The following is a 12224-nucleotide window of genomic DNA, read 5'->3' on the forward strand; positions in this document are numbered from 1 at the left end:
GTAGTTTGCTTGCCATATTATCATTAATGTATAGGGCTACGCCCCCTCCAAATCTGTTTCTGTCCTTCCTATACAACTTATAACCGTTTATTTCAAATTCATTATTCTCAAAGGCAGCATCTAAATGTGTCTCGGAAAAAGCCAGCACACTTATCGTATTTGTTGACAACAGTGCATGAATTTCTTGAATCTTATATTTAAGGCTACAAATATTAACATGAGCCACTTCAAAATCTTTACCGGAGAATCCGGGAATAAGTATAGGATCCGACATTTGCAGACTGATCGATCTCAACAGCTACAAATGGCAACATTGCTGAAATCTAAATATTAATTCCGGCATTCTGTGGCCTCGGTTTAACAATTAATTTGTCATATTTCAGGACGGCAATATCACCTCTGTCTCTGGCCGCTCTCAGCTGTGGTAACAGTTCTTTCCTCTTCTTCCTGATGGACTCTGAGAAATCTTCGTTGATGTAAAGATTGGTACCTTTCAATTTTTTGGCAGATGAGAAAATTAATTGTTTATCTTTAAATCTTTGTAGTCTGACCACAATCGGCCTGGCTCGTCCATTTTCCTTGTATGGACCGACTCTGTGAGTGCGTTCAATTTGAATGCTGTCACTATCCAGGCCCAGCTTGTTCTTCAGCATATGTCGGACTTTCTCCTCTGATCCATCCCACGTTTCTGCTTTTTCATCTGTTAATCCATCCACCACAATGTTGTTCCTTCTCGATTGATTTTCTAAATAATCCATCTTGGTTGTTAATTCTCTGTGTTCCTCGCGTATGTTGCTGACCGCCGATTCAAACTCTTTTAGTTTGCTTTTAATGCACCTCTCTTCAGTTTGCAGCTCGGTGACAACCCCATCCGTGAATTGCAGGCTGGATTTAACATCCTGTACATCCCTTAGAATGCTGTCCAACCTTTTGTTAGTTCCATCCATGATTAATTGGACAAACGTCTTAAAGTTATCTTGCTGTTGATGAATCAGATCTTTGTGTAAAATTCCCGTTGCTGTTCCAGCATAGCGTTCAGCGTGCTAACACTGACATAGCTGTCATCCTCTGCCAGTAGCGCCTTGACGGCCTTCGGGGGCATATCGACCAAATCGTTTTGCCCCCCCCCACCCCCCACCCGTGAAGATCGCTTCGTGTACAATGGAGTTCACAAAAACGTATATGTGAATCAAAGAATGTGAATCAAATTATACGTGATACGGTGCGACGTTCTTTCTTTCTTTCCACGCTCCAAGTTGTGTTCTCTGAGGAACACTGCAGGTATCTACAAGTACGGCTGCCGTCAGAATTCATTAAGCTGTACAATTTAAACATGATATCAGGTATCAATCATAGTCTCAGTACTATCAAGTTAACGGTTCATCTGCATGTTTCAATAATAAAACTTTTTGAGGCTTACTGCAGCGGTGGATGGAACAGCTACAAAGTTTGTTCTTATTCACGTTAGAATTTGTTGATCAGGTCCTTTGATGAAGGATTCCCACTAGCATTTTTCTCAGTGAATGATTTAATGGTGCTGTTTATGCTATAAACACGTTTTCTTTCACGCAACCTGAGCTCACCATCTTGGTACTGGATGAATGAGGTAAGCTGTATAAAGCGCTTTGAGTGCTCATGAGAACAGAAAAGCACTCTACAAGAACCAGTCCATTTACTGTTTGTCATAAAGAACACCCTTAAACCCTTTAAGCCTTTTGTTTTCTGACTTCGCTGGGCCAGGAGGAGCTCTTCTTGATCCAACTAATTGTGGGTATTTATGTATGGGGTCAATAGTGTAGTGTCTAGCACATTTTCCAAACATGCAAAAGATCTTTGGTTTAAGACCAGGAGGCATAAATTCCTAGAAGGGTTGCATCAGGAAGGGGATCCAGCATAAAAATGTGCTGAATCAAGCACACGGATCCATGTCTAAAAATAAGGGAGCACACGAAAGAAGAGTATGGCTGGACAGAGGGATTTCTTATGAGTCCTACTTCCATTATTTTTTTATGTCAGTAATGACATAAAATTCTGTAACAGTTTATACTGAATAACAGATTTTGATCTTGCAAGTCCGAGTTAACAGTGTCAACAGTGGTCAGACTGATCAAATGATAAAGGCCATGTTTTTACGAATGATTCACTTCTGTCCATGATCTGACCTGATCTTCACTGATCCCAAAGTTTGCTACAGTGCAACTCTTTCTACACAGTCGGGGAAATAATTAACAAGATTAGGAATCCCAGCAGCCTTTCTTACCTGCGACACCAGCCCACTGGCCAAATGCTACAATCCGGTAACCATTAGCATCAACCATCTTCTCATAATCAATGAGCCTGATCTCCTGCACAGACAAAAGAAACTTTGTTAGTGTTTTTGAAGAGTGTGAATTTAAATGGAAAATGAAATCCAGCCTTCGGCAGAGTATGCTGTATTTCTTTATTTACTGTACATCAAAATCATTAGTTGAGTAGCAACTAAGGATGGGTATCGAAAACCGGTTCTTGTTGAGAACCGGTTCCCACTGTTTCAATTCCTTGGAATTGTTTGCCATTTTCGCAAACAATTCCCTTATCGATTCCAGTTGCCCCGAATGACGTCACCACGTTGCAGAGCATCATTTACCTGGCAGGAAACATGGCGGCTCAAACGCTAAAAAGTTTGGTTATACTTTATGAGAACGGATGACAACAGGGCAACTTGCAATACTTGCAAAGTAGATATTTCATTTAAGGGAGGAAACACTACGAATATGCAAAAGCATTTGCTCACAAAACACGCGATAACCTTAAATGAATGTCGTGTTTTTAATTCTGCTACGGACTCGTGAATCTCAATCCAGCAGCAGCGGTAACGTTTGCACGTCCTCTCCCGTTAATGCAGCAGGTAAATAATCAACTAACAGTGCATATTATGTTAGTCCGATCTGCCTTATTACAAAACCTGCCATTACTGTGCATTTAGGTGACCATGATGAGAGAGACAGACAGAGTCTGGCTCAGATGCTGGCAGTTGTCACTGCAGTCTACCAGTAGCGTCTCCTTTCAGGCCAGGATAGACGAATGTCACTGAGCAGTGACCAAGTTTGTGGTAAAAGGCTTGCACCCATTTGCCACAGCAGATGCCCCCGATTTTCGGTAAGTGAATGTGTTTAATTGTAGGCAGGGACATTACTGGATATTCTTGTGTAATTGCTACAGAATAATTTATGTTATACTTTGTTATTGCTACAGAAGAATGTTTATTTTACATTTACAATTTTTTTCCTGGGGACCCTGTGACACCCCATTGAAAAGCCGTAGGCTGTGGATCTCTTAAGATCTCACTGCTGGGTTTGTAAGGCCATGTTACTCCTAAATTTCTATCTTGTTCAAAGAGAAGATATAAAACAAAGTTCTAAGCTAATCGACCTTAGTGTTCTCCTTTTTTAAAAAGAATCGATAAGAGAATCGATAAAGAATCGAATCGAATCGTAAAGCGCTATATAAATACAGGCCATTTACCATTTTATCCCAAAAATTGATCACATCACATGTGAGAGAGAGAGGAGAACCTGCAGGTCTCTACTGCTGTTGGGATTGAATCACAACAAAAATAAAACACATGCTGGAAAATGGAAAATGTGTGTCAGGCGAGTCTTGGTTTCAGGTTTCAACACTCATGCCTGTCATTGACCTTGTGAAGAGTGATCATAGAATTGCTTCACTTTGTCTACAGTGCTTGAACTGAAACTTGAAAAGAGTTCAGCTACTCAAGCAGCAACATCATTAATCGATTTACTCAAGCAGCAACATCATTAATCGATTTAGGTTATTAAAATATTCACAGAGAGCAACATAACTGCTTGTGGAATTTTGCTCCCAAAACAAAACAGCCAATCACTGCAATGAATAATCAGTCTGTTGTACATGAATAAAGTTTGTAACCAGCAGCTAGTTTGGTGATCAGAGCACAGTTAGCTTGCATTACATTTTTTGTTGTTGCTTATAATAGTCCTTTTAACAAAGACAACCCCAAATGACAGGTGCAACCACTGTCAAGTGTTGAAGCAACACATACATCTAAATCCTGCCTTAAACTAGGATCTTCTTGCTGTAAGGAAAAAGTGCTGACCACCACACTGCCCACCTTTGTCTTTGACTAAGCATATTACTTAAAAAAAGAAAAACTCATAGCGTTTAAAAAAAGTTATTTTCAAGGCTAGCAAAAGAAGAGAAAAGACACCAAAGAATGCTTGGGAGGAACTTCTTGTACCTCAGATAAATACAGACTTTCCCTGCATCATTTACAGTTGTATACTGGAAACAGGGCTGGGCAATATGAGGAAAACATAATATCACAATGTTTTTGGCTATATCACAATCTATATCACAATATGTTTAAATAGCCTCCAAAAACAAATGTTATTTTCAATCATATAGTGCCTAAAATTGCACTGGTATACTCATTCAAATCGACCACTCAATATTTTTTTCTACGGTACTTTGAATAAAAAAAATCATGTTTTAACCATCAGTTGCACACAGAGGTTTTTTGTTTTTTTTTTACAGATGACAATACTGTCACAGTAAGTCTCTCTGTGGTCAACACTAGACCTTTAACAAACAAAAGATCATAGCAACAAAAATTTACAGCAAGCAAGAATTCATGAGACAAAACAAAACAGTTAAATTAAAAAGGTTCTCTTTTGTGCTTCTAACCTATAAGGTTATTATAAAAAATGTGATCACCTCAAATTACAGAAACATAAGCCTAGACAGTGACTAAAACAGAGTGACCAAGAACAGTCGCAGGTGTCACAGCTGGTTCATTTAACGTTTTCTTTGGTGTGTGGGGAGAGGCTGACATGCAGAGTTTAAAACAGGCTTCATTTTGCAGTGGATGACTTTTCAGCTGGTGGAATACATTTGTGGTGCTGCTACCTTTTGCGGCAATATTTTTAGAGGATGTTTTGCAAATTACCACATTTTGTTCGACACTGTCGTGAAATCTAAACGACAGAGAGTCTCATTATCTCGCTCATCTAAAACTCCTGCTGTCGCCATGTTTTTCCCCACCTGGTAGTATATAAACACTAGGGGTGCAACGATACTCGTATCGATATTGAACCGTTCGATACAGTGCTTTCGGTTCGGTACGCATATGCATCGAACAATACAACATTTTTTAATTTATTTTATCAACTTTCCTTCTGACGATGCTGTCTGTGTTGAGCGCTCAGTGAATCTGCGCTCGACAGTGCAGCCTAGGCGGAGTAGTCGAACGCAGATTCAGTGAGCGCAGGGCAAGCTAGCGAGACAGAAGTTAAGCTCTCCTTGCAACATGGCAAATTGAACCTCCCCCACCCTCATTCAGATCTGGCGTTTGGAACTATTTTGGTTTTCATGTGACGTATGACCCTGAAGGTAAGCGCTTAAGTAAAACAGTATGTCGGATGTGCCACGCAATGCTCAATTACATAAGTGCACATAAGTGGTCCGCAGGTGCGCATTCGCTGTCAAAATAAAAAAACATGCACAAGATAAGAAGTTGCAACGCGTGTTTGCATACATAAGATTTTCTGGAGGAGGACAGACATTTGTTTAGAACTCTTAAAGATGTCGAAGAAGCTCCTTTAAGCAATTACTGTGATGTTCCTCCACCTCCAAAGAAATGTCAGAAGGAGTCCGAACCACAAAAGAAGCACGTATTCTCGGAAAAGTAGTTGCAGGAGGTGAGCTGGCTTCAAACAAATGATGAACGCACAGAGATGTGGTGCGGAATGTGCCGTGAAAATTTAATAAATGACAAATTAAAAAGGTATGAACATTTTTTTTGTATCGAAAAAAATATCGAACCGTGACACCAAAGTACCGAACCGTGAATTTTGTGTATCGTTGCACCCCTAATAAACACACATGCTCAGTGCAGTGTCAGGTAGAAAACTTTCCGGTTAGGAGGGGGGATTAATGATGTAATTCGCTGAGAAAAAAAACTCAGCGAATTAAATGCAGACAGCTTAATATTGCCATGGCAATTTATACTTGATGGTTACGATAAAGCCATTTTAACCATCATATTTGGAAAAACTCGTGATACCATCAAGTATATTCGATATATCGCCCACCCCTAACTGGAAACATAAATAAACTGACTGAAAAGCAGGACCACTGCAGGGTATTTTAGGGCTTACCTTTTTCAGTACGTCATCCAAGAGCCCCATGTTGGCTTCCTGAGCTTTAATGGTGTGTGAGAAAAAAGCGTACGTCTTCTTGGGAATGATCTTCTCCTCCGGCGGCCTCTTCACTCCAATTATCAGTGATGCATCTGAAATGTTCTCCTGAATGATAGCCCCTGCCTTCATATAGTACTGAAAGAAAGTACGGTCTAAATGTTATGGCTTACAAAATGTTTTTAATGTGTCTTCAAGTTTGTCTGTATTTTTAGTCCCATAAGCTATACATTTTATAGGTACAATATGTTTTTAGAGGAAGCAAAGATGCCTAAAAGTCACCAAATGTAAAATCGCTAAATACTATCCAAAAAAATTGATTCTGTTAATCTGGACGTAGCATTTTTAGTGGAAGAAACATTTCATCACTCCCCCGAGTGACTTCTTCAGTCTTAGCTGACTGCAGGTTTCCCAATCCTTATAAACAGTACATTTGCACAATGACTGAAACTAGAACCACTGACAAATAATGAGCTGTGAGGTCAGCTTGATCATTACTATGCAAATTGTCATGACCACTGATCAACAACCACTGATCAAAAACCATTAATCTATGGTCACTGCCATGAGTACAATTCACAGAGAGTTGGGGAATGGCTGCAATAACAGCATTGTGGCCTTAGGCCCCCTCCTTGATTCAGAGATGGTCTTTCCTTTTTCATGTAAATGGCCTCCTTGACTCCACGCTCAAACCAGCGTTCCTCCCAGTCCAGGATGTGTACATCCTCATCATTGAAAGAGTGTCCACTGGCCTGTAGGTGTAAACAGACTGCGGCCTGATGAGTTAGCTCTTCGCTGTTGTGCCATCCGCTTTGCTAGAGGTTGTTTGCTTTCCCCGATGTATAAATCCTGGCAATCCTCCTGGCACTTAACAGAGTACACTATATTACTCTGTCTGTGTCAGGGGACCCGATACTTGGGATGGACGAATTTTTGCCGCAGCGTGTTTTGGGGTTTGAAAGTCACAGAAACGTGGCGTTTAGAGAAAACATGTCACAGCTGTTCCGATACTCCTGACACATAAAGGATCACTACGGGTTTTTCGCTTAGGCAGCAGTTGTCCTTCTCTCCTGGATCGGCTGGAGCTTTCTTTTGGCGCCTTCCCAGCTTTGACAAATGTCCAGCTGGGATAACCACATTTACTCAGGGCCTTCTTGATGTGCTGTTCTTCTGCTTCCCTGGCCGCTGTGTCTGTGGGGATGGTGTTCACTCTGTGTTGTAGCTTCCTGATGATGCCCAGTTTGTGCTCCAGTGGATGATGAGAGTCAAACCTTAAATACTTAAAAGCTTTTTGGTTTACGGTACACATCAACTTTTAAATGTCCCTCATTACTGATGGAAATCTTACAGTCTAAGAAGGCTAACCTGCCACTTTTCATATCCTCCCTGGTGAATTTGATGTGTTGGTCCACTGAGTTAATGTGATCCGTGAATTGTGGTACGTCCTGAGATTTGATTTTCACCCAGGTGTGATCCACATACCTGAACCAATGACTTGGTGGCGTTTCAGGGTAGGATAACAGAGCACTCTGTTCCATTTCTTCCATGTACAAGTTGGCCACAATAGTTAAAACTAGGGAGCCCATGGCACACTCATGTTTCTGCCTGTAGTAGTGATCCTTGAATGTGAAATATGTGGAATGAAGACATAGTTCCAAGAGCAAACGTACTTGGTCGGTGAACATCAAATGAAACCATCTGCCTGCATAATGACAGCTCTCATCTTCTCAACAAAATCAAAAGTGTTCTGCATGGTGTTCAGAGCTGCTTACCAACAGCTTGAGGATCAAAGCCAGAAACTTTGAGATGTTATAGGTGACAGAGTTGATTATACAGACAATGGGTCTTAAAGATAAACCCTCTTTATATTATTGATATTATTATTGATATTAATGATCAAGAACCTCACCTCAAAGGTCATTGATCGTCAGTGGTGCTATTTTCAGTCATTATGCAAAGGTACTGTTTATAACGTTGGGGAAACCTGCATTCAGCTGAGACTCAAGGAGTCACTTGGATGAGTAACGAAACGTTTCTCCCACTGAAGACGTTATGTTCAGATGAACAGAATCAACTTTTTGGGATTTCCTTACTTGTATGATCGAGCATGCGTCAAGATATTAAATACTACCTTCATAGATCTGAAAATCAAAACAACACCACCTGAAGAAGTGAAAATTAAACAAAGTATTCCTTCTCTCACCTTCTCGTGAATAGCTCTGCGGTTGGATGGCTGTACCAGGACTTTTACGCCAGCATTTGTGAGTTCTTTGACATGTCGTGGTGCCAGTGGCGCCCTCCTCTCCCAGGGATTGACATCCTCGCGACGTATAGCCATGACGGCCCTGTGGTGCTCATAGCGCCGCTGGGCCCTGAGACTGGTGCACATTCCCTTACCTTGATGATGGAGGATTCGGAACATGACTTCACCTCCTCCTGCCTGAATTAAAAGAAGAGAAACAGAAATAGAAAGGGCAACCTGTGACGAGGCTAGGGAGAGTGTGGCTGAAAGGTCAAAAATTTGCTGCTGGGAGAGAAGTGACATGAGCTCACAAGGAAGCTGTTCTTCCAGACCAGGAATCATATTAACATGTTATAACATTTAAATTATTTTTAACAACTACAATACTTTATTATTATTGATAATACTCACTTCAGTTTTATTTATATAACACCAAATACCTCAAAGTGATTATTGTTACTTTATAATTATTATGATAAGGTAAAGACCCTACAATAATACAGACAAAAACCCCAGCAATCAAATAATTCTCTGAGCAAGTACTCTTGTTCTATGGCCTCACCAAACTCCTTCCACACCCGAGCTTTTGTTTCAGCTGCCAGGCATTCCCATCAAACACTTTCTATATGTATGGGTGCATCCTCCCTTACAATCTGATCTACCTGACCTGACCTGCAATCTGGGGTGTTTTGGTGCCACATGTACTTATGGACCGTTGTGTTTGAACTAGAGATGTGTGTGACTAGTCGTTCATATGACTAATCGTCACTATTGTCACTAGTTGGAACTGAGGATGGCACGATGCCACCTTTTTATTTTAGATACCGATATTTTAAATTTGGATATCTGAAAAACAAAGGAAGTGCAATATCAGCATGAAATGGTGTTTATATTCAACAAACAATTGTAGAATGGACCCTTGTAGGCTTAAAGGCATCATTTAACATCAGTTGTTTTTCTTGTTTTTCTGTTTTGAGTATAATTTTAGGTTGTTGCCTAAGTCATTGTTGAAGTCTCCCAGTAGGACAAGGGCGTCAGCAGGTGGAGCACCCTCAAACACCCCACCAAGTGACTCCAAGAACGCTGGGTATTTTAAACTGTTCTTTGGCACATGAACTCAAATGACAGTCAGTGTTCCGTTTGGGTAAGTGGAGCAACCCTCTCATGCACAATGAGAACCTCAGTGTACTGGTAGCAAATTGATGGGATACAAGAATACCCACCCATGGATATTCTGGGGTTGCCTCTCACCGAGGGCAGACTGAAACAGAGCCCATTACAATAGTTCCCAAGCCCAAGCCACGGGTCGAGGTGAGCCCGACTATATCTAGCCAGTATCTCTCAATCTCATGCACTAGTACAGGGTCCTGTCTCAATATGCGTACTTGTGCGTATTTGCGTTCTCGCGTACTCGTGATACGTCATCAGTCGGAGACCAAGTACTGTTCCAATTCAAAGTACGCATCAAGCCGAGAACACAAAAAAGTCCCGGATGTGTTCTCGCTCCGCCCGTTTTATCGAGCATGCATCGGTGGTGACTTGTGTGGACTTGGTACAACTAAATATCCCAGAATGCATTTCGTCCAAAACTCAAACGCGGCAATGGCGGACGAGCGGGGTTGAAAACTTTTAAATATTACTCTTTCTGCGTCACAAAATAAACTTTTAAGTTATTTTCAAGCGAGAATGTAGCTGTGTAAACTTCAAATATCTGCTCGATTTATCAAGATATCATATTTTTCCAAACGCGCTCCGACGTTTTCGGAGACGTCTGTGACCCGCCAGCTCCAAAGAAAACAGCGAGGTCGAGGATCATTAGAGCCAGCGAGAACAGCGGACTCCCGGCACATCGTTTTCAACCCCCCTGCGGTCTTTTCGCTACTCAGGTTAAACAAACCCCAAACCCCAGCAGCTGTCTATTGTACTAAAATAAAAATAAAGGCGTTCTAACATCTCACCTGCTTGTTTTTATTAAGACATACATGTACACTATTTTTATTAATAGAGATTTCGCTACTGAGGTTAAACATGATATATAAGTAACTTAGATCACTTCTAAATGTTAATGTTTGGTTTATTTCAGTGTTTTATTTGTTCCTGAGTAAATCGGTTTGTCTGTGATTAAAGTTAAGCTTCATAACATTTTACTCACAGTTAAATTAAGAGGGGACAGCAGTAAAAACTCCGGACCTGTGACATCATCATGTACGCTGGTGTTCCAGTTGTACAAATCACGAGTCCGTGCTCGCGTTCTCGGCAAGTCCGTACTCCCGTGCGGTCCAGGCAAGTCCGGTCTCGCCGAGAACGCGAGTACATACTTCCGTACTTAGAATTGAGAAAGGGCCCAGATTCCTTCCCCCACCAGCGAGATAATGTTCCGATACCCAGCCTCGATAGCCAGGGACTGGACCCCCAGTTTCCAACGATGATGGCAGCTACTTAGTTTTAATATTTCTCTTTCTGAGTCACAAAATAAACTTTTAAGATATTTTCAGGCAAGAAGGTAGCTGTGTAAACTTCAAATATCTGCTCGATTTATCAAGACATCACATATTTACAAAAGTGCTCTGACGTTTTCTAGGGCTGCTCGATTATGGCAAAAATGATAATCACGATTATTTTCAATGAAATTGAGATCACGATTATTTCACGATATTTATTTAACAATAACAATGCATTGAATAATTGCTTTAAAGATTGTTTTATATTATTTTTTGACAATGTGCAAATTCTGATAACCGTCCAAATGTTTGCAATATAAAAAATAAATAAAAAGATGTAAACATTAATGTTTAGTGAACTTCAAACTACTGCATAATATTTATGCATACAAATAACCAAACATCAAGGCAAGCTGTGAAGCCACACAATGCACAATTGCATCAAACTGACATTGAGGTATGTCAACTAAAGTTGCTGCCTGAACAAAAATAAAATTAAACACTGAAAGTAGTACCTTTTATAAGAAATAAATAAAAACTAGTAGGCCTGAGTCCCATACAATCTCAAAATGGCTCAACAAAACATGGTTCCTGCAACCTTTCAAAGGTTTTTAGCCAAAAACACCAGCCTATTGACATGATCAGGCTTCAGGGATGCACGCAGGCAGTTGACAACATTTCCACCAGTGCTAAAGACCCTTTCTGATGAGGCACTTGTGGCTGGGATGCAAAGATATTTCTTTGCCAGGATGGAGAGTCGTGGGAAGAGGTTCTGTGATAGCTTCCACCACCCCAGTGGGTCTTCCTCTGTGTCCAGGGTCCCTGCCTGGAGGTAGGCCTGAAGCTCAAAAGCTATGGCCTGGTCCAATTGAAGAGCATGTTCTGCACCTGGAGCTGTGCTGTGAAGGGCCTTAAAGAAGCTGCTTAGGCCCTTTTTCCTCTTCTTTTGGTTTGATGCACCATTTTCAGCAACCTCCGTGTTACCAACGGGTGTCCCCATCACTATAGCCTCCTTTAATGGGACAAATATAAAATGACAGCAACACAGAATGAGGAACCAGTTTTATCTGTCTCGGGTTTGGCATTCTAAAATACAATCCTTAAATAATTACTATAAATAATGATAGATAGATGGATAGATAGATGGATAGATAGATGTTTAGTATCTTCATAAATACCATGATGGACTTCATTTCCATTGTCAGTCTGGCTTTTATTGTCTCTTGGCTGACCTCGCTTACATACAGTGGGGCAAAAAAGTATTTAGTCAGCCACCGATTGTGCAAGTTCCCCCACTTAAAATGATGACAGAGGTCAGTAATTTGCACC

At 40.9% G+C, this 12224-nt stretch overlaps 1 protein-coding gene across 1 annotated transcript in view; it reads right to left on the reverse strand.

Moving 5' to 3' along the window:
• The window catches only part of aass (aminoadipate-semialdehyde synthase), an 82466-nt gene that overhangs the window by 64846 nt on the left and 5396 nt on the right, over positions 1–12224 (reverse strand). The window contains exons 2-4 of the mRNA XM_005750558.1: positions 8416–8652; positions 6174–6350; positions 2261–2345 (exon numbers count right to left, since the gene is read on the reverse strand). Of these exons, the coding sequence (XP_005750615.1) occupies positions 2261–2345; positions 6174–6350; positions 8416–8634 (481 nt within the window). The 5' untranslated portion in view covers positions 8635–8652. The remainder of the gene's footprint in view (positions 1–2260; positions 2346–6173; positions 6351–8415; positions 8653–12224) is intronic.

This window comes from Pundamilia nyererei, unplaced genomic scaffold (assembly GCF_000239375.1).
Source record: "Pundamilia nyererei isolate P.nyererei 1_Seehausen unplaced genomic scaffold, PunNye1.0 scaffold00278, whole genome shotgun sequence".
NCBI classification, from domain to species: domain Eukaryota; kingdom Metazoa; phylum Chordata; class Actinopteri; order Cichliformes; family Cichlidae; genus Pundamilia; species Pundamilia nyererei.